The 22,067-nt window shown below is 40.8% G+C and overlaps 1 protein-coding gene across 12 annotated transcripts in view; it reads left to right on the forward strand.

The window, feature by feature from the left end:
* Positions 1–22,004, forward strand: part of mbnl2 (muscleblind like splicing regulator 2) — a 47,753-nt gene extending 25,749 nt beyond the window's left edge. For 2 of the 12 annotated variants that reach the window (XM_023329399.1, XM_023329398.1), the window contains exons 3-9: positions 6,303–6,467; positions 7,271–7,474; positions 8,443–8,703; positions 11,681–11,734; positions 12,076–12,226; positions 13,131–13,166; positions 17,400–22,004. In XM_023329399.1, the coding sequence (XP_023185167.1) occupies positions 6,303–6,467; positions 7,271–7,474; positions 8,443–8,703; positions 11,681–11,734; positions 12,076–12,226; positions 13,131–13,166; positions 17,400–17,524 (996 nt within the window). In that variant the 3' untranslated portion in view covers positions 17,525–22,004. Of the gene's footprint in view, positions 1–6,302; positions 6,468–7,270; positions 7,475–8,442; positions 8,704–11,680; positions 11,735–12,075; positions 12,227–13,130; positions 13,167–14,210; positions 14,306–17,399 lie in introns of all 12 variants that reach the window. The other 10 variants (XM_014472095.2, XM_023329404.1, XM_023329400.1 and 7 more) reach the window with 10 other exon arrangements.
* Positions 22,005–22,067: the final 63 nt, after the last annotated feature.

Raw genomic sequence — 22,067 nt, forward strand, 5'->3', positions numbered from 1 at the left:
TCAGCGGCGGCCTGTCTTTCTGTCTTGGGCAGACCTTAAAATAAAGCACCCATTGAGGGAGGAAAATGCAAATGTTACAGTGGTGAAGGGAGAGGCCCACAACTGAAGCGCTATTCTTCAGAGCAGGGTGGAAGACTGGACCTCTGTGTCTGCGCCACCCACAGACACACAACGGCCATCGCTCTGACCATTCACTGATGAAGGAGATGGCGGGGGGTCGCGGAAAGGCCTTCTAGCCAGAGATATGGCTACGTTCCACCTCTTCAACGAGCTTCCCTGAATGCAGCTGGATAGTTGTTGAGGAATCCCACTGAAAGACATGCAGATGGACATGGAATCAGCCTGAAAACATTTCTTTGCTTCTTTTAGTCCAGCAGGGATCAAGGCGTCATCACATCCTTAAAGTCTTAAATTTCTGTGTCTAAAATAATGTTTCAAATTCTTAAAACAATTTGAGTTGCCATTTTTTCCCCTCATTGCATTCTGCTACTCAAGGCAGTTGTGGCTTCTGCTGATTAGCTGCCAATAAACCCTTGCTTGCTAGCTAGGTAGCTAAATGTCAACAAACAAGGAGCGAAAAACGGCAGCAACAGGCAAAAGTCACTGGCACTTGGGATGAAACCCAATAAAAGTGACACAACAGCTACGAAAGCTGAACATTTTTCAACTTTGTCGCGTCAAGTCCAGTTCTACTTGTACAAGCACAAAATTTCACAAGTTTTGCTATTCTTGATTGTAATACAGCAGGATCTTAAATGTTGGTCTTAAATGTCATTCAAGGTGGCATTACAAAGTCTTAAATTTGTCTTGCTGAAACCTACTAATACCTTGAAAATGGCTGTCTGAACATGTTTACTTAGAGCTAAACATTTTTTAACTATGGAAAGATATAACTGACCAGGTGCGCTAGTCAGATGAGCCTTTTAGTTGTGGAAAACTAACACTCTGAACTCGGTACCTCCACATTGAAACATGGTGGTTTCACCATCATTCATTCCCTTCAGGTTTTCTCCCAACTGGAGCTAAAATAAATCCAAACATCACAGTCTGTTCAGCTAAATACTGTGATATCTATGTCATGTTTGAGGAGATATAATGTCCCTCTCTTCCCTCCATCACAGGTTTTTTTTTTGTTGTCTCCCCACGGCAGCGTGTTTGCTATGATAAATGTTTGCTTTGTTTGCTTTCTTTTCTGTGCCCCCATCTGTGCATTGGCGAAATCTAAATCGCTGCAGTAGCTGACAACAAAGATCTGTCATTGTATATTAAAGCAAATTCTAGTTATTAAGAAATTCAGGGTTTGAACACACTAGTGAAGGACCAGGCAGTAGCGGAAACATTGCGCAGATTTTATTCCACCTTTAAAGATTAAACAAGTCACTTTCTTAAGTTCTAAAAATAAGCAAAATTATGTGTATGAGTTGATTTTCTAAATTATAACTGAGCTAGATGTTGTGAGCAGCTTTCCCTGTCAGGAAGCACCTGATCGTTTATCTTTGATCACTCCCTCCTTGACGTTTGTTTCTCCCCGCCATGCAAGGGGGTGATTATCCAATCTAAATCACAGCAGTTATTAACCCATCCCAAAACATGGATCATTGCGTCCGTACACATGGGAGACACCGTGATGCCTACGATAATAAGCAGCCGCGTGAACAGGCCCTCGGTGAAAGGTGTAATTTCACCTTGTAGCTATGGCTACACCTAAGGTGGCTGCGTGAACCGCTGAGGTGTTCTCAGCCATTCTTTTCATAAACAGCTGCTTGAAGCCAGAGCGCACCGTGAATGGATTTATGGTGGTTTTTAATATAGCTTTTTAGTTTGTTTGTAGCTTTGTAGATTATAATTTGAGTTTCCACTTTTATTTGTGCCTGCATAATCTAGATTTTCTTCACTTTTCTTTTGTTTATGCTGTATGAAATGGTAGCAGTTCATCATAAAATACCTGCTACCATTTTAAATGTCAATAAAAAGTTCTAAATTATTGTCTTATTCAGGAAATTAGAATATACGCCCGATTAAAAGTACCTTTAAGGAGGTATTAAATTTAGGATTATTATTAAGCCCAGATTTTTGTTTTTAAAAATTATTTTTCATTGGGGTGACACAATTTTCTTATTTTAAATGTCACGTTTTCAGTAATGTAATTGGAAAATCACTGTATTTAACAGTAGTAAAGGCTTTTACTTATTCATTAGTTTATAATTAAATCTATATGATGGGTTTCACTAGTGATAAAGTTCCTAAAATAAATTGACTGTTCAATAATATTCAAATTTATTGAACAAGTCTGTACTTGTATTTGATTTGTATGATGACATCCTGCAAATTTCAGTAAATTATAAAATTTTAGAGTAATTATTCAGATGTAGTTGAAATTGGTACTCTTCCTGTTTCCCTGGGGAGTGAATATAACTTAACACTCTTCAAAGTGGAAAAGAATAGAGCACTAACTAACTAACTAAGTAACTAACTAACTAACTAACTAACTCAAATTTACAGTTGGGTTTAAAATGATTTGAAGTATAATTCTGACTTATTTCAGCCAGCCTGCACAGTGAAAATGATGCTAATAGATATTTAAAAAAAATCTCCACTCTTGCATCTTGTGATCATAAATCTCCATAGCAACAACTCATTTTTGGGCTTATCATCTGAACGTAGTTACGCCCTGTAGCAACCAATAATGTAATAACAGCCAATGGCTTCATAATTTGCGCCATTTTAAACATATTAAAGCCAATAACATAATAACTGGCCAAAAATGTAATGAGGTTTTTGGGCCAATAATATAATCGCTTTCTGGCAATACGTTGTTATAGTAATAGGTTATTTGGGTAGCAAGCTAAAATCCTTTGAAAACAAAATAACTGCAGCAGATAGTGTAATAATACATGAATAGTGCTTCATTTCCTGAAAATAGAAGGTTTTAGGGCAATTTGCGCATTTCAAAAAGGCTCGCTCTCTAATTACGGCTTAATTAGCAAATTTAAGAATGAATTTGATATGCAGATTCCTTATTTAGAGTATTGTTTCTTTTCTTACACATTTAACTTAATTACATCTCAAGACGAATATGTTTGATAGTTAGATCAGTGTGTTAAAGAGCTTTAAAGTGTTATTTTCTCAAGAACATTATTAAATGATTCATAATATTGCAAACAGTATTAACTAAGAAAAACTTAAACGCTTTCACTATACAATATTTTACTGGCAAACACATCCAGCATGAAGATTGTCCATATATGAGTGTGTCTTTTTTTTTTTTTTCATCTTAACCTTTGACTTGACAACAACCAAATAAAACACAGTGAAGACCAATGCTTTTCTCTGATCACTGATTGTCATAATATAACATTAGGATTATTATTACGGTGGCAGCCCCTGAGACAAAGGAAGAGAGGAACAATAGAAATTTATACAAAGACCGGAGCAGTTTGAGATGGCTGTCAAACCACATGCTTGAAGTCGAGGTGGTTTTCCGGTAAAAAGCCTGCACTTAGTGAGATTTGAACCACTCTCCCAAGTCTCTTCACCGCAGTTTTACTTTGTCGCTTCAAACGGGGAATAATGATGAGCAATTCCACGAAGCATCTCTCTCTCCGTCTCTGGCTACAAACAAACAGAATACAGGCCAAAGATAAGAGTAGCTGCCTTCCTTCTGAGTCTACCTAAGTTCATCAGGAGGGTCTTGGGTTTGTTTTGATCCCTGCAGGGCGCTATGGCGACGGCGTGCTTCCCTGCAGCCTTGATCTGGGATGATGTCCAGAGCGCAGCTTCAGCACCGGCACCAGCTCCCCTTTCTCACACCCTCCCACACGGTTTCCACCCGCACACTTGCACCAGCCTACGCTTTTTTTCTGGTGCCCGCTGATGCGCGAGGCCGCTGCATCATTTCATGGAGCAAATCACGAGGCTCCAATTATTACTTCTTTTTTTTTCTTTCTCTTTTTGCTTTCAGTTGCCGGGTTATACGGGTGACTTTATTCCTCTGTTTTGAAGAAGCCTGAGCAGACGCTCCGGATTTCTGTGCACACACGTGTGTGCATGTGAGACTTGCTAGTGATTTAGTATGTGTGTGTGTGTGGGAAGGTGTGATGGCGCGTGTGCGCGAAGCATGGAGGAGGAGTGCGGGCGTATCGGTGGCTCACTGCAGTCGTTGAGGCTACCTCAGCATCATTACAGCAGAGTTCATAGGTCACACAGGTGTAGAAACATTAACGTTCAGACCTTTTAAGTGAAAAGCTACTGTAACGTCGCCGACGGTGTTTGAGGCTCTGCGGGCTGCTTTTAATATCACTCCTGCAGCACAAGAAAGGCCGTTTTTTTTTTTTTTTTTTTACTTCTCCCCTCGATGAGACTTGGAGAGTGTCGGCTGTTTGCACTGCGAAACAGGATTATACCTAGAGCCGTGCTTGATTAAAAGTATTTTTTCTGTTTGTCTGCCCACGTATCGTAGAGGAAGAACAAAGCTCTGGAGCAGGTTGAGCATCAGCACCAAATCCCTGTCACAGCATTACTGAGCTACCAAATGTGAACAGAAATAATCCATATTGTTCTTCTGTTCATTTGCGGCAAACTCCCATGAGAGGCATCCGTAACGCTAGTTGGAATTGTCCCACAGAAGTGTGATTTGCATTTTAATATAACCCTAATTATTACGACCTGACTAGAGCGGTCTTTCTACTTTGATTTGGACTCTATTGGTTGAATGGAAAATGAATTTGCTAATAGTGACATCCTGAAGGAAAACCTGTGAAAGGCTGCAAAAGTCAGTCAGAGGCTCCTTCAGATTAACTGGAAGGCTGACTGCTACTGGAGTACTTCCTGCCTTCATGAAATTTAATTTCCCTTTGGGATGGATAAATTATTTTTAAACATAGTGACATGAACATTTGTTTTGTCAAATAATTTGCATTTTTCTTTTCTGTTTATACACATTTCTGTTTTGATGCCATTTTTGAATAAATAAGGACTGTTCCATTGAATAAAACGTATTTATTATGTTTTTTATGTCTTTCTTTGTTTTAAGACCTAAATATAGGATTGGAATTGGAAGCTGAATTTCAACTGGAATAGAGCTGGAAAATAAAAACAAAGAATCTTCAATTTAAAAATTAACAAAAAATTTCTCAACATGAACAAAACAATGTAATAAAAAATATGTTATTTTTGTTGTGCGTTTTGCGGTTCCAAATACATTTGTTTTTGCTGGAACGAGGACCGAGATGGATTGGAAAGGTAGCTGACGAATGTTTGTATCATAGTTTATTTATGGCCTAGTCAAAGCCCAGACCTAAATCTAAATGTGGCATGAATCACAAAAAGTCCTATTTTGTGATTATCAAGTAAATAAATAAATTGTGAGAACTTCTTTTGTGTCCTGTTGCTTTGTGTGACGCGTTCAGAACACACACACGCACGCGAGTAATTAAACTCAGTCATTACCGATCAGAGCGTTGACACTGGGCAGGCCTGTCATATTTCCTCATAAGAGGAAATTAGCGGGATTGCGATGAGAGGGGATGCTGCTAATTGGGACACGGTGCTGAGGCTGCTCTGTGTCACGGAGTTAAGAGGTATTTAGACAGAGCAGCAGACCTCCTCACGCTACACTGATTCTAATTTATCTCTGCTTCCCTTTTCCCTCTTTCACATTAGCCAAGACCCGCCGTGTCATGCCTGCCATGTCGTGTCCTCTCCCTCTCTGTCTCGTGTCTAATCCATATCAGTCCAGTCTGCGTGCCTGCACCCAGATTTCCTTCCCATCTTCCCTCAGGTCAGCTCCTCTCATTCTTGCATTTATCTCCTCGTGGTGGTGGATCATCATGTGTTAGCCACTGGTCTCTGCTTTGACAGACTAATTGTGTTCGTCTGCCGGGATTTCAGTGAGGCCGACCCTTCGTACAACCACATCTGTCCGACTTTCAGATGCGTTTCCGAGATTGACAAGAACAAGAGTTCCAACCTTTGTCCTTCTTTGTCGTCCTTGTTTTTCCCGTCTGCCCCGACGACTTGGTGGGCGACGTGTTTGTGATGAAAGCGCCACCAACACCAAGCAGAAATAACAAGCTGGCAAATCAAACGCAGTTTTTTTTTTCTTTAATCTTTCAAAATGAGAAAAAAATGCTTCTTTACGGAGAGACCAAAAGCTTCTGTTCCGCTGGATTGACACAAAGTTCCTCTTGTGATCTTTTCACGTTCGGTATAAATATGCTACCAGCTTTTGCGTAACGCTTTAGGTTCTGTTTTGAAAATCTTTTCCAACTTTTCTTTCTTTTTTGCGTGTTCTTCGTTTTCAGGGACGCTGCACGCGAGAGAACTGCAAATACCTCCACCCGCCGGCTCACCTGAAGACCCAGCTGGAGATCAATGGCCGGAACAACCTGATCCAGCAGAAGACGGCGGCCGCCATGTTGGCTCAGCAGATGCAGTTCATGATCCCCGGAACAACCATGCAGCCCGTGGTCAGTGCAGAAAAAAAATAATTTAAAAAGAAAGAATGACACACACTGACTCTGCTGTCAGGCTCAAAAGCCATTAGAAATATTGTTGCTCTAACGCCGGGAGCTGCTCTGCCAGGTGTGGATGTTTTCAACTGCATCTGTGTACACCCAGGCGTGACTAAAGCAGAACATGTCTGCTCAGCGAAATCTTTCCAGGATGCACAGAGGTTAAAAAAAAAAAACGAAGCAACCTTTTTTCTCACTTTTCGCTCTTACTGCGTCCTCTTTGAAACATACCCCTCTCCTTTACCCCTGCCATCTTTCTACCCGTCATCGATCCCCCCACCTTTCCTCTCCTCTTCCTCAACCACAGCTCTGTACAGCTGCACCTGATATTTTTCACTGAAGGACATTAAATCAGAATAAACTTTTAACTTTTTATAATATTTTGGCTAATTTATTGCTATTCCCCCACATGATTTTAAACAAGAAAGAAGTTCTTGTTTAAAATCGTGGTTGTTGTGAATTACCCTATGAGAAGCTTGGAAAGTCACAGCATCAATATTAGTAATTAGCAAAATCTAGCTCATTATTCTGACATTTAGCAGACGGACATCATTTTTGACCTGCTTAATGTCAGACAGTAAAAAAAACAACAAAGGGTTCGATCTACTTTTCTGTAGAGTAAATATCAGGTTCCAGGTGTTTCCTCATCTCTTTTCTCTCTTTCTTCTCAACATTTCACATCTCATCATTCTTCAGTGCCTTGCATTTTACTCGAGAACGCTGCAAAGAGAAACCTCTGATCTCATCTCTGTCTTCAGCAGACGTTTCCGGTCAGCCAGGGCCTTGGATCCAGTGCGGGCTTGAGCTACACGCCTTACCTGACCCCGATGTCCCACAGCATGGGCCTGGTCCCCACAGACATCCTGCCCAGCACTCCCGTCATCGTCCCCGGCAGCCCACCCGTGTCAGTGACGGCCGGTTCCTCCTCCAACCAGAAACTCCTGCGTGCCGACAAACTGGAGGTGACCTGAACAAAATGTTTTTTGGTTTTTTTGTTGTTGCTAAGCAAGTCGGTGCTTGTTAGTACGAACTCCAGCATCCTTGAGCATACGTTTCTTTGAATAATTTGACTTCTTCCAGAGCCACGATGCGAAAATGAGGAATGATAATTCACAGTTGATCCAAACTGAAATTAACTCAAGTCAAAGTGGTAGTTGCTAAACAGTCGAACTGGGACGCTGAAACCAACTCCGAATGTCTCCATCTGCCCTCTTGGCAAACAACTCTGGAGAATAACTGGGATTGTGAAAGAATGCACGAGGAGGACTTTTTTTTTTTTCTCTTTTTCAGCACCATATTTATCAAGATAAGCAGTAATCTACCTAAGACCTGAAGGTGACGCGTGGGCGTGTGCCTGTATGTGTTTTTCAGCAGGAGTGCCATCACTTAGCAACTGAATGGAGCTGGCTTTAATTAAGCCGTATCCCTCTGAGACACGTGTGCACTCCTACACGCAAGCCGACAACGCACGTTCATGTGTGTGCAACTTTTTTGCACAAAACACGTAGGCGTACTTTGTTATGTGTAAATACGAGTGTGTTTAAGGTAGAAGAACATTCATATATGTTATGATTGAAGCAGGTTTAGCAGCTCTGCTTGATTTAAGGAACTCTTTAAAACTTTTGATTCCGAGTTGCTTCGGTTTTAGATGCCATTTGATGCTTTTGATTGTTTCATTCTTAACTTTTTTTTAATGTATAAAAAGAAACTGTTTTGCACAAGATGTCTCTTAGCAACTGGAATCGTATTATTTAAAACACAAAACTGATCTATTACTGGTCAGTGAACGCACCATGCTAACAAACAAACCTGAAAAAGTGGAATTGGTTACAGAAGCAGAAAAATGGTTTAAAATTCAATGCAATAAATGTTAAAAATTATAGTAATAGTGACTTTTAATCGCCTTGTTTTCATTTCCCTGTAATGCCAGGTCTGCCGCGAGTTCCAGCGGGGCAACTGCGCCCGCGGCGAGACAGACTGCCGCTTTGCCCACCCGAGCGACAGCCCCATGATCGACACCAGCGACAACACGGTCACCGTGTGCATGGACTACATCAAGAGCCGCTGCTCCCGCGAGAAGTGCAAGTACTTCCACCCCCCGGCCCACCTGCAGGCCAAGATCAAGGCGGCCCAGCACCAGGCCAACCAGACGGCCGTGGCCGCACAAGCAGCAGCCACGGCTGCAGCCATGGTGAGAGCGCCGCCCTGCTGGCCACACACTTTTGTCTCAGGCAGAGCAGGAAACGCACACTTTTACATTTTTAGTGATTCTTTCAATCAATACACTTAGGTCTCCTTTTCTAGCTATATAACTTTTTGTGATGCACTGTAAAACTTATTTGTTTTTCTGAAAGTTTTCACCATTTGAATTGCGAATAATCTCATCATTGCAAATAATCCTGACTTAGAAAGATTCCAAACACCTCTCGCTTACTATAACAGATCCCCCTCAACATGCAATGTGGAGCCCTGCTTTATTACTATCCTCTGCTGATTGATTCTAGTGGACTCTGGAGAACAATTCACCAACAATAGTCATCCCGAAGAGGGGCAGCTGAATGCGACAAACAGGGTTTAGCGAGACCTAAACAGATCAGCGTTGACGCCGCAAGAACAATCTGTTATTATTTCACTGCAGCCTCCTTTTATTTCCCAATGCCCTTGGTTCACACGGAGACAATGCGTCAGCTCAACCCCCTCCATCCCACTTTGCTGCTTTCGGTGATAAGTGCGGCTCTCTGCAGATCGGTTGCAAATTGAATCAGGGGTGGATGTAGCATGACGTGGTGGGAGTTTTACTCTCCGTTAGGTTGAGTCATCCGCCGCTGATCGGGGGAGAAGGGAGAGGAGGATGTTAAAACTCTTGAGCACGGCGTACAGTTTTGTCCGTTCCCCGCCTTCCCCAAGGCATTGAGTGGCTTCTTTCGATTGGTCCGCTGGCTGCTGCACCTGCACACCTTGCACTGCGCCAGTGTGCTGACTGACTAATTTTCTTTTCCTCCGTGGCATGGGCATGCTTTACGCCTTGCGCACACTGCAGCTCTCATTGGCTGACTCCATCTCTGCTTGCTGTCCTTTTCTTTCCTTTATGAGCTGGTAGAAGACAGAAAAACGTACTTAAACACTTTCGTGGACCCTTTTAGCTTTACATTAACTCGCTCATTATAAAGTGGAAGAAAAGTGATACATGGTGTGTACTATTAGCGTATTAGGGCCATAGTAGGTGGAAAAAACGGAGTAGATTTCCGAAATTTTGAGATTAATCTCAAAAATGATGCAGAAAAAATCCTAAAAGCTTGAACATGTTCAACTTTTGGAAATTTTCTGAGCTTCAGAATGTAAACATTTTTGACTTTCAAATTCAGAAATTTCCCTGTTGTTTTCTGGAAAAATTCTGATAATAATCTCAAAATTTCTGTTTTTTCTGGGCAAATTTTTGACTTTCGGAGCTTAGATATAGAAAATTTATGAGATTTTGTTTAGGTTTTTGGCAGAAATTTACACCTTTTTTTCTGCCTACAATGACCCTTGTATGGCGCCATAGTGTGGCTAGAAAAACAACAACAAAAAAATATTCCATACCTTTAGTGAAACACATTAGTGGCAGCGTCATGCTGTGGAGGTTGTCTTGTGACGAGCCTGGAGGTTCGACTTCTCAGTAGAAGAACATCAGATCTTCAGTACATTTTTTTTTTCAAACATCTCAATTCAAATTAAAATCTGGAATGATTTCAGTCTCTAGATGTGCTTGATTGATGGAAGCTCCACAAAGTATTGACTCTGGAAGGCAGAATATAATTGAAATCCTCAGTGTTTGGATTTTTTTTTATTCTAAAAAACGATGGAAATCTACGTTTTTCTTCCACTTGGTGTCGATCACATAAAGGTCCGATAAAATGCGCTGAAGTTTGCGTGTGGCTGTAGCAATAAAAGGAAAGCGTGTTTCTGTTCCCCCTGCTTCGCAATTACAGTATACAGCTCTCTCACGCTTCAGTTTATCATCTTTATGACCCAATTCCCAAACTACCTTCAGCTGTTCCGATCTGCGCTAGAAGTGAGGAGGGTTAACCTCGGGACAAGTTGTCGAGTCAGCATCTTTAATCCAATTGTCTTTGAGCCCTCCTCTGCCTGAGCTGCGGCACTTTTATCGCAGCAGATCCATAAAACCTGCGCAGATGCGACGCTAAAAATAGGGAAAGATCAGTACCTCTAACTCCCAAACGTGTTCAGTAGATAATATTGCACTTTGACCGACGCAGTTGCAGTGAGTCGTGTCTTTTTTTGTTTTGTTTTGGGTCTTTTTTGTTTTTTTGCTGTGCCACGTTGTGTTGTTTGCCATGCTGTGATCTCCTTCCTCATTGCAAGTCAAGCGCAGCCATCTTTGCTTTTCATGTCACTTTTTAATTAATATACCATCTTTCATTAGAACTAACCAGTGTTTTTAAGTCTGTTAACACCGCAGCGCATCAGCAATGCATTGTTTGTTAACGACAAGAAACAGTTGCACAAGTGAGGGAAAAAAATCCACATACATCAAGCAAGAGGCTTGTGCATGGACCGTCATATTCATGTGTTTTGTTTTGTTTTTTGGGGGGGGGGGCATTTTGCACAGCATTCAGGTAAATTAGTCAGCATTTATTCATATTAATGTCTAAATTTTTACCCCACGTAAGCATTTGGAATAAACAGAGCTCCACATTCTGTTATTAAACTCCAACTTGTGTCACTTTTTTCCAAACGTTGACCTGTGTTTTTTTTTTTGGTTTTTTTTGGTCAGAACTGCTACAGTTGTGCTAATCTCTGCCAAATTTGCACATGTGTCGATATCAAATAGATAAACAGCTGTGTTAGTCGTTGGAGTACATCTTAGGATCTAATATTATAGCTGCCTTTTTTTTGCTTTTTTTTGCTTTTGTACTAATTAATAATGTAGCTATGTTTCTTTACAGTTAAATGAAAGCAATTTTTTTGTTTATGTGCATGCCTATTGTTTTGTATGTGGTATACTGGCATTCAGATTATTTTTGTTTTTGTTTTTTTCCTTCTCACCTATCCACAATGCAATGCTGTCCCCCATGATGCACCTCTGCTTGCTGTTACCTGTATGTTAATACGCTTGAATCCCATTGGCCCACTGCCATCATGTGCTCGCTGCCTGCTAATTAAAGACTCAGTCGACTGCCAAAGCAATGAAGCGACCCCTCGAGGCAACTGTAGACCTGGTACTTGGACCTTTCACCTTTTGCTTTGCATGTAGCTTCTTTAATTGTACTTGTAGCCACTCACAGAATTTAATTTGGCTCTTTTGTTGTTGTGAAACCCAGTAAGACACTTTTTTAATGTGTAGACCTTACCTGTGGTATTTCTAGATTGTGTTTTTTTTAGAAATAAACGTAAAGCTAAAATAATTTCAGCTTTCTATTATGTGTTTCCATTTCTTGCCGTTCTTTTCTCTTTTTTTTGTGCCGTGCATAGAGAAAATAACACTTTGCAATAATTCTAGTGTCGATTTGAGTGAGTGTGGAGCTCAAATCTGTGCTTCTGTTTGCGTGTGTGTGTCAAGGCGTTCCCCCACGGCGTCCTCCAGCCGCTACCAAAGAGACCAGCGCTTGAGAAGAGCAACGGAGCCGGCTCTCTGTTCAACCCCAGTGTTTTGCACTACCAGCAGGCGCTGGCCAACGCACAGCTCCAGCAGCCCGCTTTCTTTCACACAGGTAAAGTCGTCCACTTCATGCACGCGGCATACAGCTGCAGACGGGTCTTAGCAATATTATTAATCCTTTGTAGCTTTACACCTGCTTTTTAGAAAAATATGTTGAATATGAATGTGTTGGTCAATTACATTAATTCTCCAATACGACATGTTGAAGAATGGAGCTGTAACATCACAGAATGTAAAAAAATAATGTTTGTTTGCAAAGCAGTATACATAATCTAACCCTTAGGGAACTTATATTTTTAAGATTTAATTCATTGCAACTATAAATCTTTAAGCTTTCGTATAGGTTGGGTTTGTCCAAAATCTAGAAAGAAAAAAAAATTCAGGAGATCTGAAAAGGTGTGAAAAGTTCTGGTAAAAACTATCTCAGTTTAATCCAGAACTGGACGGAAAGCTGTGCTTTTTACTCTGCATGATGCTGCCGTTTAGTTTTACTTTTCCTTCCCCTCGTTTGACCTGAAATTTCCATCTCTGCATTCCATTGAGATAACCCGCCCCTCGGTTAAGCAAGCCGACTCAGTTGCAGTGTTCAGGGATCCTGCAAAGTTTACTGCTAATTACTGCAGAAACAGAAAAGCAGAACAAGCTGAACCTAAGTGAACTTTGCACACGTTCATAGCTCCTTGCCCGATGTCAAACTCCGCGCCGCTCCTGTGTCCTCCAGCCTCGGTTTAGCTGCAGCTCCGCCCACTAATGCAAAGCTCCGAGCGAAGAATTGCCACTGCTTGCTTTTGTTGACTGCTTCCATTATTAGCTGGCATCACGGCTGTAACGGTAGCATCTGAGCTGACTGATGCTTTTTGTTTTTGTCTTGTCTAACTTTGTTGTTCTCCTCCTCCTCAATTAACCCATTTCTTCCCTTCTCTCTCTCTCTGTCGTTCTTTGCATAAACACAACAGGGTCAGTGTTGTGCATGACCCCTGCTAGCAGTCTTGGTAGGTTCTGACGCTGCTCTCTTTCTCTCTCACACACACACCCCGACATGCACACAAGCATTTAGGCTGATCTAGGGGGGGATGTCTGCAGCCCTTACAGGTGAGACAAAAAGTCCCTTAAGAAATTTTCTGAAACATTTATGGATATTTATTGAAGCTAAGTTGGCATCACCTGAAGGAGCTGCAGCTCAAAGTTATTTTTTCCCCACCGACTGACTCGTTGTTTTTGACTGTTTTTGTTTACTGTTAAAGTGCTGACTCCTGAGCTCTAATATGGCTTCCGTTTGGCCGTGCCGTGTTAACCAGGAAATTTAAATCAGTTTCCCAGAGAAATTCCACAGAGCTGGAAACGCAGTCATCAAAGTGGAGTTATAGCGCCTTGCAAAAGTATTCACACCTCTAGAGCGTCGGAGTTGAGCCCTAATGTGGGTTGGTCTAGCATTAAATCCCAATTTGCTGTTGGAATGTGATGAAATGTGAAAAAGTTGAAGGGTCGTGAATGTTAAATGCAAGGTGCTGACTATAAATAAAAACTTTTACCATGTTTTGACAGAATTGCATATTCTTGGCAGTAGGCATGTGGCGTCTCCCTGCTGTTCACTTAGTCAGGCCAACTGGTTTAAATTTGCATCAAAATATACGTCTTGTTGTTAACTTCTCTGGGAAAGACATAAAACTGATTTTTCCATATAAATTTCCTTACTTGTGATTGTAATCAGCTTCTCTCCTCTTGTTTTTGTTTTTGTTTTTTTTATCCTCCCATGCTGTCATTTTCTTCCTCTCTTTCTTTCTGTCCTCCTGGCTTTGCATTGTGAATGGTTGCATGCCATCTGCTGGTGTAACCCTAACGATGGCTCGCTGGCTCTCTCTCTTTCTCTCTCTCTCTCTCTCACCACATCCGCCACCGCCATCGACAAAACGTTGCCGTCGATACGCGCCACGACTGTTGCCATGGTTGCCATAATGCTCCACCTACCTGTTCATTGCTATCCCTTCCTTCCACATCCTCCCCTCCTTCCTCCCCCTTCCTCCTCAAAAACAAAGTCCCAATGATGTACAGTGCTACGCCTGCTACTGTCTCTGCAGCAACAACTCCTGCCACAAGTGTCCCCTACGCAGCAACAGCACCAGCCAATCAGGTTTGCTCCTTTTAAAGCTTTCTTTCATCAGTCCCCGGAGCTCTGAATAAGTACTGCCTCCTTATAGTGAGCTGCAACAAAACCTGCAGCTTTAGCCACACTCCAGTCATCCATGTGGCTGCACAGGGTGAAAGCCGGTGAGTGGGTGTTTTCCACCTGGTTTAAAGCAGAGGGACGCTACCTCTTTTTTCCGGTAAAGTCCACAGCGCGATCCTAATAAAAAGCACTTCTTCAGAGCTCCCACATTTGCAAGTAGTACTTGTGTTATGTTGCACCACTTCCTGGTTTTGTTTTGCATGTTTTATTTTCTACTTTTCTTGTTGTCTGAAACGATAAGGCCTCTCCATCCGCAGCTGGGACGTCATGTGTACCGCTTGTGTGCGACGCAGACACAGACATTCAAGCGAACGCGCACAAAAACATTCCTGCGGCTCGCTTTTAGTAGTAGCCACAGTTGAAATAAGATATTTCTATAAATCGTATCTAAATGTCTGGTTCCACTTTTGATTAAATAGAATTATTAGATTAAAATTAGTTCCAATCGATTGACTAATAATGTCCGCTTAGACCTTCTTCCGCTGGTCATCTTTAAGCAGAGGCAGTTAATACAGAAACAAAGATGGCGGGGACATCCGAGAATGGGAATGAGAAATGGTACAAACAGAGTTCGTTGTGGGTTGCAAATTGCACATTATGTGGTTCTGTTCTGAAATATAAACACTCGACACACTCCTTCACCTTAATAGCGCTTACTTATGTGCTACAAATGAGGATGAACTGATAGAAAAGCGACGGACAAAACAGAACAATTTGCAACATGGTGGAAAAAAAATATGACGCTAATAAATAATGTTAATTTTGAGGGCTATCGTCAGTGTAATAACTCACAATAGTTATTACTCAATATTGTGTCACAATAGTGACAAGTGGAACGTTTTAACATTCCATCAAGAGCAAGTACAGACGGTACTTCTGTATGTATACATCTCTGTTTAAGGGGAATTAAGTGTTTCACGTATTCCTTTCATCTTTTATTTTAATATTCAACAACTTAAGAGGTTCCTGTTTCTCTTTTTAAATGGGAGCGTCTCAATTAATTGTCAGTCGATAGATGAGATCAATCAATTTTAGATGAACTCATTACACTTCTTCTTTGTTTTTCCTGAATGTAAGGTTCAGGAGAAACCTGAACCTTACAGGTTTTTCCTGAACCTTACAAAAAAACTTAAATCTCCTGATTTATGTTTTCTCATAAATCATGAAAAAACAGTTTCACGGAAAATATAACCAGAGAAGCCTTCTGAACAATGGCCTCTGATCAAACGTCGGCTCTCCTGAAAGACGAACAGCTCCGACCGCCGGGGTGAAGCACGTGCAGCCCCATTTTTAAACCTGGAAATTTTAGGAACGGTGGCAGCGCCCCAGCCTCGCTCACACAGCTGGCAGTCATTTACTGCTGGATCCGAGCAGAGGTGCTTTGAGGACACGCAGCAACGTGCTCCACATGTTAAACAGCAGCAGCCAGGTGCTTTTTATTTTAAGGGTCCCTCCCCCCGAGCTTCAGAAAACCATCTTTGACAATCAAATAATTAACAACAGTGTCTTTATCCCATCTGATGAGAGCAGACCAACATTTTGCTTTCATAAACAGAAATGTGTTGTCCGTTTCTCCATCATCATTAATCACAGACCCATTACCCAGCGTCGTATTGCTCCTCATAGGCTGGCCGCGCGCACTTCCTGTGAGTCACTGTCTCTTCCTGTAATTGGCATGCAGCAGCAGTAGCAGCAGGAAGCAGAGCCACTCTTTAAAGATGCATGTGGGACAAGGAGCTGGAAAAAAGGGTGACGTCAGCCCTTTGCTGTCTGCCTCCGTTTGCCTCCCACCCAGCAGTTAGGGCGCACATCATCATCCTCCTCATCATCAGCTGCGCTGCATACAGTCCTCACCTTCTTTACTCCGCTTTCAGTCATGTGGTTTTATCAAATCCAGAACCGGACTGGTTTTTATTCGTTTTCACTCCCTGACAGCCCTAACGCAGCTGGATTGAATCTCCTTTTAATATCTGGGTAGTTTCTTCCTCTTCTCATTCAGGCCAGTAAAAAAATATATATTTAAATGCTGTGAAAAATGAACATTTGAGGCGGAATATAACTACTGCAAACACGTCAGATAGTTGCAGACAGCGCGGCAGGTTCAGAGTCTGGTCAACTCAGGACCGGCGAACCGTTAATGTGACACGACATGAAGGAGCCAATCACGTCCCTCCATGTCTGAGCATAATATTAACCATGTGCTACCACTGCTGTGTCCCTGGTAACATCACTGCTGCTGCAGGAGCTTTCTGGAGGTGCAGCACCTTCTAGTGGCGGGCTATTTTTACTACATAGAGAGATTGTTTAACGATTAACTAAACCACCAACTGTCTTGAACCACTTTGATGCTGCTTCTACTTTATTTTTTTATTTTTTTTACGGCTTCCTTCAGCGCTGTGGAGTGTTCACGTCACACACTGTGCCGTCCGTATGTTGTGTGTGATGGGATCATTGGCTTCCATCTTGCTGGCTGAATGCTGTCTACTAACAGGAACCATGCAGGGCTTTGTTCTGCACTGGCTTTCTGCCTGGGACACCAACATGACTGCAGCCTGCAGCTCCTCTACCTTTACCCCCTTCAAAGATTCTCTCATCTTTGTCTGTCTTCCCTTGTTTTGTCCCCCCGCCCCCAAGTGTTACAGGTCGGTTATTTTAGCCTTTCAAAATGTATTCACACCCCATTTTGCACTAACTTCAATATATTTTATTAGAATTTTATTCAAATGTATAGTTTGCTTCATCTAATGAATGAAGTTGTAATTGACGATACCTCAGCTACTCTTATGTTGAGGCATAAGAGTAGGACAGCCTGCTGTCTGTCAAAACTTACTACATCTACAATAGGAGCTGTGATATGGAAGCAGTTAAAACAAAAGAGCTTCAGGTAGCGTAAGATGACATGATATTTGTCCAGGTATGATTTTTTGTAGCTCGTGAACTTTTCGATGTAAACTAAAGCAGTCTCTTCCTTTGTTGTTTCTTTGCCTCTGACTTGCAGATCATCCTGAAGTGAGCGTCACCAGGGAAACGGAGTGTCACGAAGCTGCACTAGGAAGCCCAAAACAGCCCCTCTGTAAATACTACCTTGCCTCTCCCATAGAGGTCCAGCAACCTGCATGCTAAGAGTGTAACACTTCAATTTAACCACCAGAACTGCAGAGCCGCTGTAACACACACACACACATGCACATAGAAAACAAAAGATATGCACACATATATGTTATATATATATATATATCTACACATATATATATAAAATACTGTATGTATTGCTAGAAAACAGACTATGAACATGAAAAAGTCACAAATATTCTTATGTATAGTACAGACACACTATAGATACAGTGGAATATCAACTCTTGGATATTTATTTTAGAACTTCAGAGCAGCGTTCACCCCGACAGCCACACCTTCACGTCCCTTTGCTGTTTCAAACGATAGCCTGCCCCAGACGCCAACATTTTCTGCCCGGAAACATCTCGCCACAAGAGCGTTACGCGCTCTTTCCACTTTTATTTTCGCCATCGCCCCGTCGCTGCAGAGTCGACCCGCTCGCCCTTTATTTGCCGTGAGTTCAGCTTGTTCGCATGCAGTCCGGACTGGAGAAGCTTGACAAGGCTCGGGCCTGCGCCAAGGGCTCGACAGAAGCTGGAGGGGTTAGCTTCAGTCATACCAAGCCTTTTGTGTGTGTACGTGCGACTGTGTGCGTTGTGTGTGTCGTTGTCAGGAAACTGATGGTCTGCCGGCAGACTGCGACTTTAAGCGAGGACTTGCAACTCCAGGTCTGGTAAATGAGGTTTTTTCTTTTTCTTTTTCTTTTTGTTTATTTTTTTTAGAACCGGGGGACATGTGAGGGACTTAAGTGCTAAATCTAAATATAAAAACAACAACAACAAAAAAAAGTTTGAAAAAAAAAAAACAAAAATAAAGAAAATGGTGCATTTGACGACACTCGTCAAGCAAAAAGATGACTTGAACTTTGAACTGGAGGGCTATCTGTGACCGTCGGTTGTCCTGTCCAACCCTACTATCACCGATAATCCTGTTTCCATTTTAGAAAACTGTAGAAGTGCCTCAAAAAAAAAAGTTTTAAAAGAAGCTCATCAACGACACATAAAGCATCCAGGGTGTGGATCACTAAGAGTCACAAAAAAAAACCCACCGGCTGTTAAATCCAAGTGGACTCTTTTCGGGGAAAGACATTACACTTCGCGTTGCCGGGAAGAGGGGGGCCGGGGGTTCAACTTCCATGGCAACGGCTCATCTTACATCACAAGTGACTTTACTGCAAGGAGAGAATTTAAAGGATCGACAAATCAAAACTAGCTTTGTAGAATGTTTGGTGACGTTTCACAGTGTATCCGTCGTTTCTTACATCGGTTTCAGTAGTTTACACGAGGAAAGTGAGTGAGAAAACAACGTATTGTAAACTGTGTAATGTATGTAAAGTGTCTGTTATTTTGACAGTTTCTATTCACAGTTCTAGAAAATGTATTCAGAATTATTTAAAGAAGTTGTGTTGTGTCTACTATCAAGGTGTGTTTGACCCTCCGCCTCCTATAACAAGTGTTCGTTTTTCAAGGCCAAGACAAGAAAAATCTCATTTGGGTTTGCTTTTTTTTTTTTTTTCCTTGAAGTTTTTCTCCATTTGATCAAAAATTCTGATGTAATCTCATGGTGCTTGATCAACACTGACAATCCACAATCGAAACGGTTTGTTTTCATGCACATTGGGACCTGTATGTTCACCGTAGCAACAATGATGTAATAATGGCTAATAACCTGATTTAGGTCATTTTAAATAGAATATTGTTGTGAAGCTTTTGAGCCAATAACCTAACATGACACCTTATGTCATCCAGCATAAATCTTTATAAGCAGCTTTTAAAGCAACTGGGAAATATTGGCTATATGTGCGATAATTGCAGACCTGTTTATGCAGATATTGACGCCCAAAAAAAACTCCCAATGTAGGATTCTTGACACCTAAAAGGTTCCCTACAGAAAAAAATAAATAAAACGCTATAAAAATCAAATAAGTGCTAAGTTTGACTCCAATCAGACCTTCAAAGTGTTCAACGATTTTTTACATTTTTCTCATTAAATTAAAAAAATTCAAATTATATTAATATAAATTGCGCAGTGGAGAGTGGAATGATTTGGGCAATGTGAAGGTTTTAACTAGACTATTTTGTGTTGCAATAATTTATTTCTATGCAATAGCACAACAAAGTATAACACAGGGGTTCCATTTAGACCCCTCTATCTGTTATGCTGCCAACTAGTGGTTGAATATGTAATTCCATGAAAAGATTTTTAAATAACCCCTTAAATTTTTAAAATGTGTATAAGGAATTAGTTTTTTGTGTCAGAAATGTTTAAATAAAGTAGACTGTTATTTAATGATACAGTTTACATAAGACGAAATAAGGTGTTTTTATGTGATGGCCAACAATCTGAACCAATTTGGGTGGAGGATTCTAAGAATGTCACTTTTAACTTTTTGAGGTTTAAGGGGAAGTGAGGTGGAGAATTTTTAACATTCATTCAAACTGTTTATGTTTGGAAAATCCCACGTCACATTGACAAAAATATCAGGAATTAAAAAATGAAAAGTGGCTAAGAGGGAACAGTTGGGTCTACAGAAATGAATGCTCTGCTAATAGCGTGAGAACCAATTATGCTATTAGCAAAATGTCACATTAATGGTCCACAAACTTAATATTAGTGGTTCCATTCCTCTTTCATAACATTTAAAATGGCCGTTATTGGTATTTGTTGCGCTGCTGGTCATTATCACCTCATCGGTTGCTACACACCCTTTTGTGAAAGGCGGTAAATTGTCCTGTTTTGTTGTAATTTATCTTGCGTCACTCTAGGTGAGATTTTACTCAAAAATGATGTTGTAAACTATCCTGTTTTGAGATGAATGTAATTTATTGAGCTGTGCAGCGTTTCTGCACGGGTCAGTTGTCTTTTTTTTTTTTTTTTTTTTTTTTTTTTTTTTAAGGCCAACCCCTCCGTTGAGCCGGCAGATGAGGAGTCACACTGCGGCGGGGGAGACTTGAAAAGCTCTCCCCCCTGCGATGGAACTGGAAACATTTTTGGATCTTTCTCGCCCTCTCATCGAGGTTAAAAAGAAAAGAAAAGAAAAAAAATTTTGGAAAACGATCACAGCGTAGTACTAGAGTTGCTTGTGTTACTGATGGGGGGAAGGAAAAAGTTTATTGTATAGATGACGTTTTACCAACGAAAAAAGTGGAAAAAAAAATGCAAAGAAAATTTTGAAAAAGATGTACTTTTCACTCTAGTATGATAGTATTTCATAACAATATTAAGTTGTTGCGGTGGCAACCAAATGTTGCAGTTACTAAAGTTTGGTATTTTTGTAAATGACATTGTTAAGTTGATTTTTTTGTTTTGTTTTTTGGGTTTTTTTTGCTAGAACACTGTACACAAGGTAGATTGTAAAGAAGATATGAACATTTCTTATTCAACGAGAATATGACAGTGACCTGATATTTTCACTAGCAAATAACAGCCTCTATACTGACTGTAACACTTCTAGATTTAAAATCATCAATGTTATATAGATTACATATAAATATGAATATATATATATGTAAGAACTAAATATTCTATAAATTAAGTTCAGATGTAAAACTCCTCCCCTGACAAAGGACCTTTAAGTTCCACACTGAGACGTTTTATTTGAAGCGTATTTATCCGTAGATTTTAGGATTGCACTTTTTTTGTTTGTTTTTCACTTCCTTTAGACTTCAAAGGCATCGGTAATTAATTCAACATATTGTTGCATGGGAAAATATTTTTCTTTTACTTGCTAAACGATAACATACTGAATGTTTTTAAAGAGAAACAAAAAAAAACAACATATATGTCTGTACGGCCTGCAGCAGCAACCTTGTGTATGGGATCCCTTTGAGGCGAAAGGTTTCTCGACGTGCGTTTGCTGTCGTTGATAAGATGGTTTTAAAAAAGAGAGAACGGGGAAGAAGAAAAAAAAGGAGAAATGTAAGCACTTTCTGAGCAGTTGGTCAACTGAGCAGACTCAGCTTATCCAAACACTTTGCCTTATCTTGAGTCCATCGTGCTTGAGGTTTTATGTTTTTAAGAGCTCTTCTGAAATTTATTAAAGACGACTTGAACGGTCTCACTTCTCAAATCCCTTCGGAGTTTCCTTTCAATTGTGATTCTTTATATCCGAGGTCGTTTAATTTTCCTTAAAGGTTTTAATGTGTGCGCCATGAAGCCAACTGGGAGCACTGCAACCGAACTGGTCTCCCGGAGTGCGTAGTAGCCGTGTTGGGTCCCATTGTCTTACAATGGAACAGCTTGAGCATGTAATTCACAGCTTATGACAGCAGAGGGCACTACAGTAGAGACCGCAGGGTTGCAGTCTCCTTTACAAAGTTAAACTGACAATAAGACTCTCATTGGATTCATAGTTTTAATGTAATCATTTTAAATGTATTCTTTTGCATATATTTTGTGCTATTTTATGTTTATATAGTCAGTTGTTTCTTTGGTTCCAGCGAGATAGTGTAAAATTTATTGAGAGAAAGAAATAAAGAAAATGAAATGATCTTTGTTTTGGCCTGTGTGTGTTAAATTTCTACATTTAATAAAAATATGTTTTTAAAGAAAA

This window comes from Xiphophorus maculatus, chromosome 24 (genome assembly GCF_002775205.1).
Source record: "Xiphophorus maculatus strain JP 163 A chromosome 24, X_maculatus-5.0-male, whole genome shotgun sequence".
Classification (NCBI taxonomy): domain Eukaryota; kingdom Metazoa; phylum Chordata; class Actinopteri; order Cyprinodontiformes; family Poeciliidae; genus Xiphophorus; species Xiphophorus maculatus.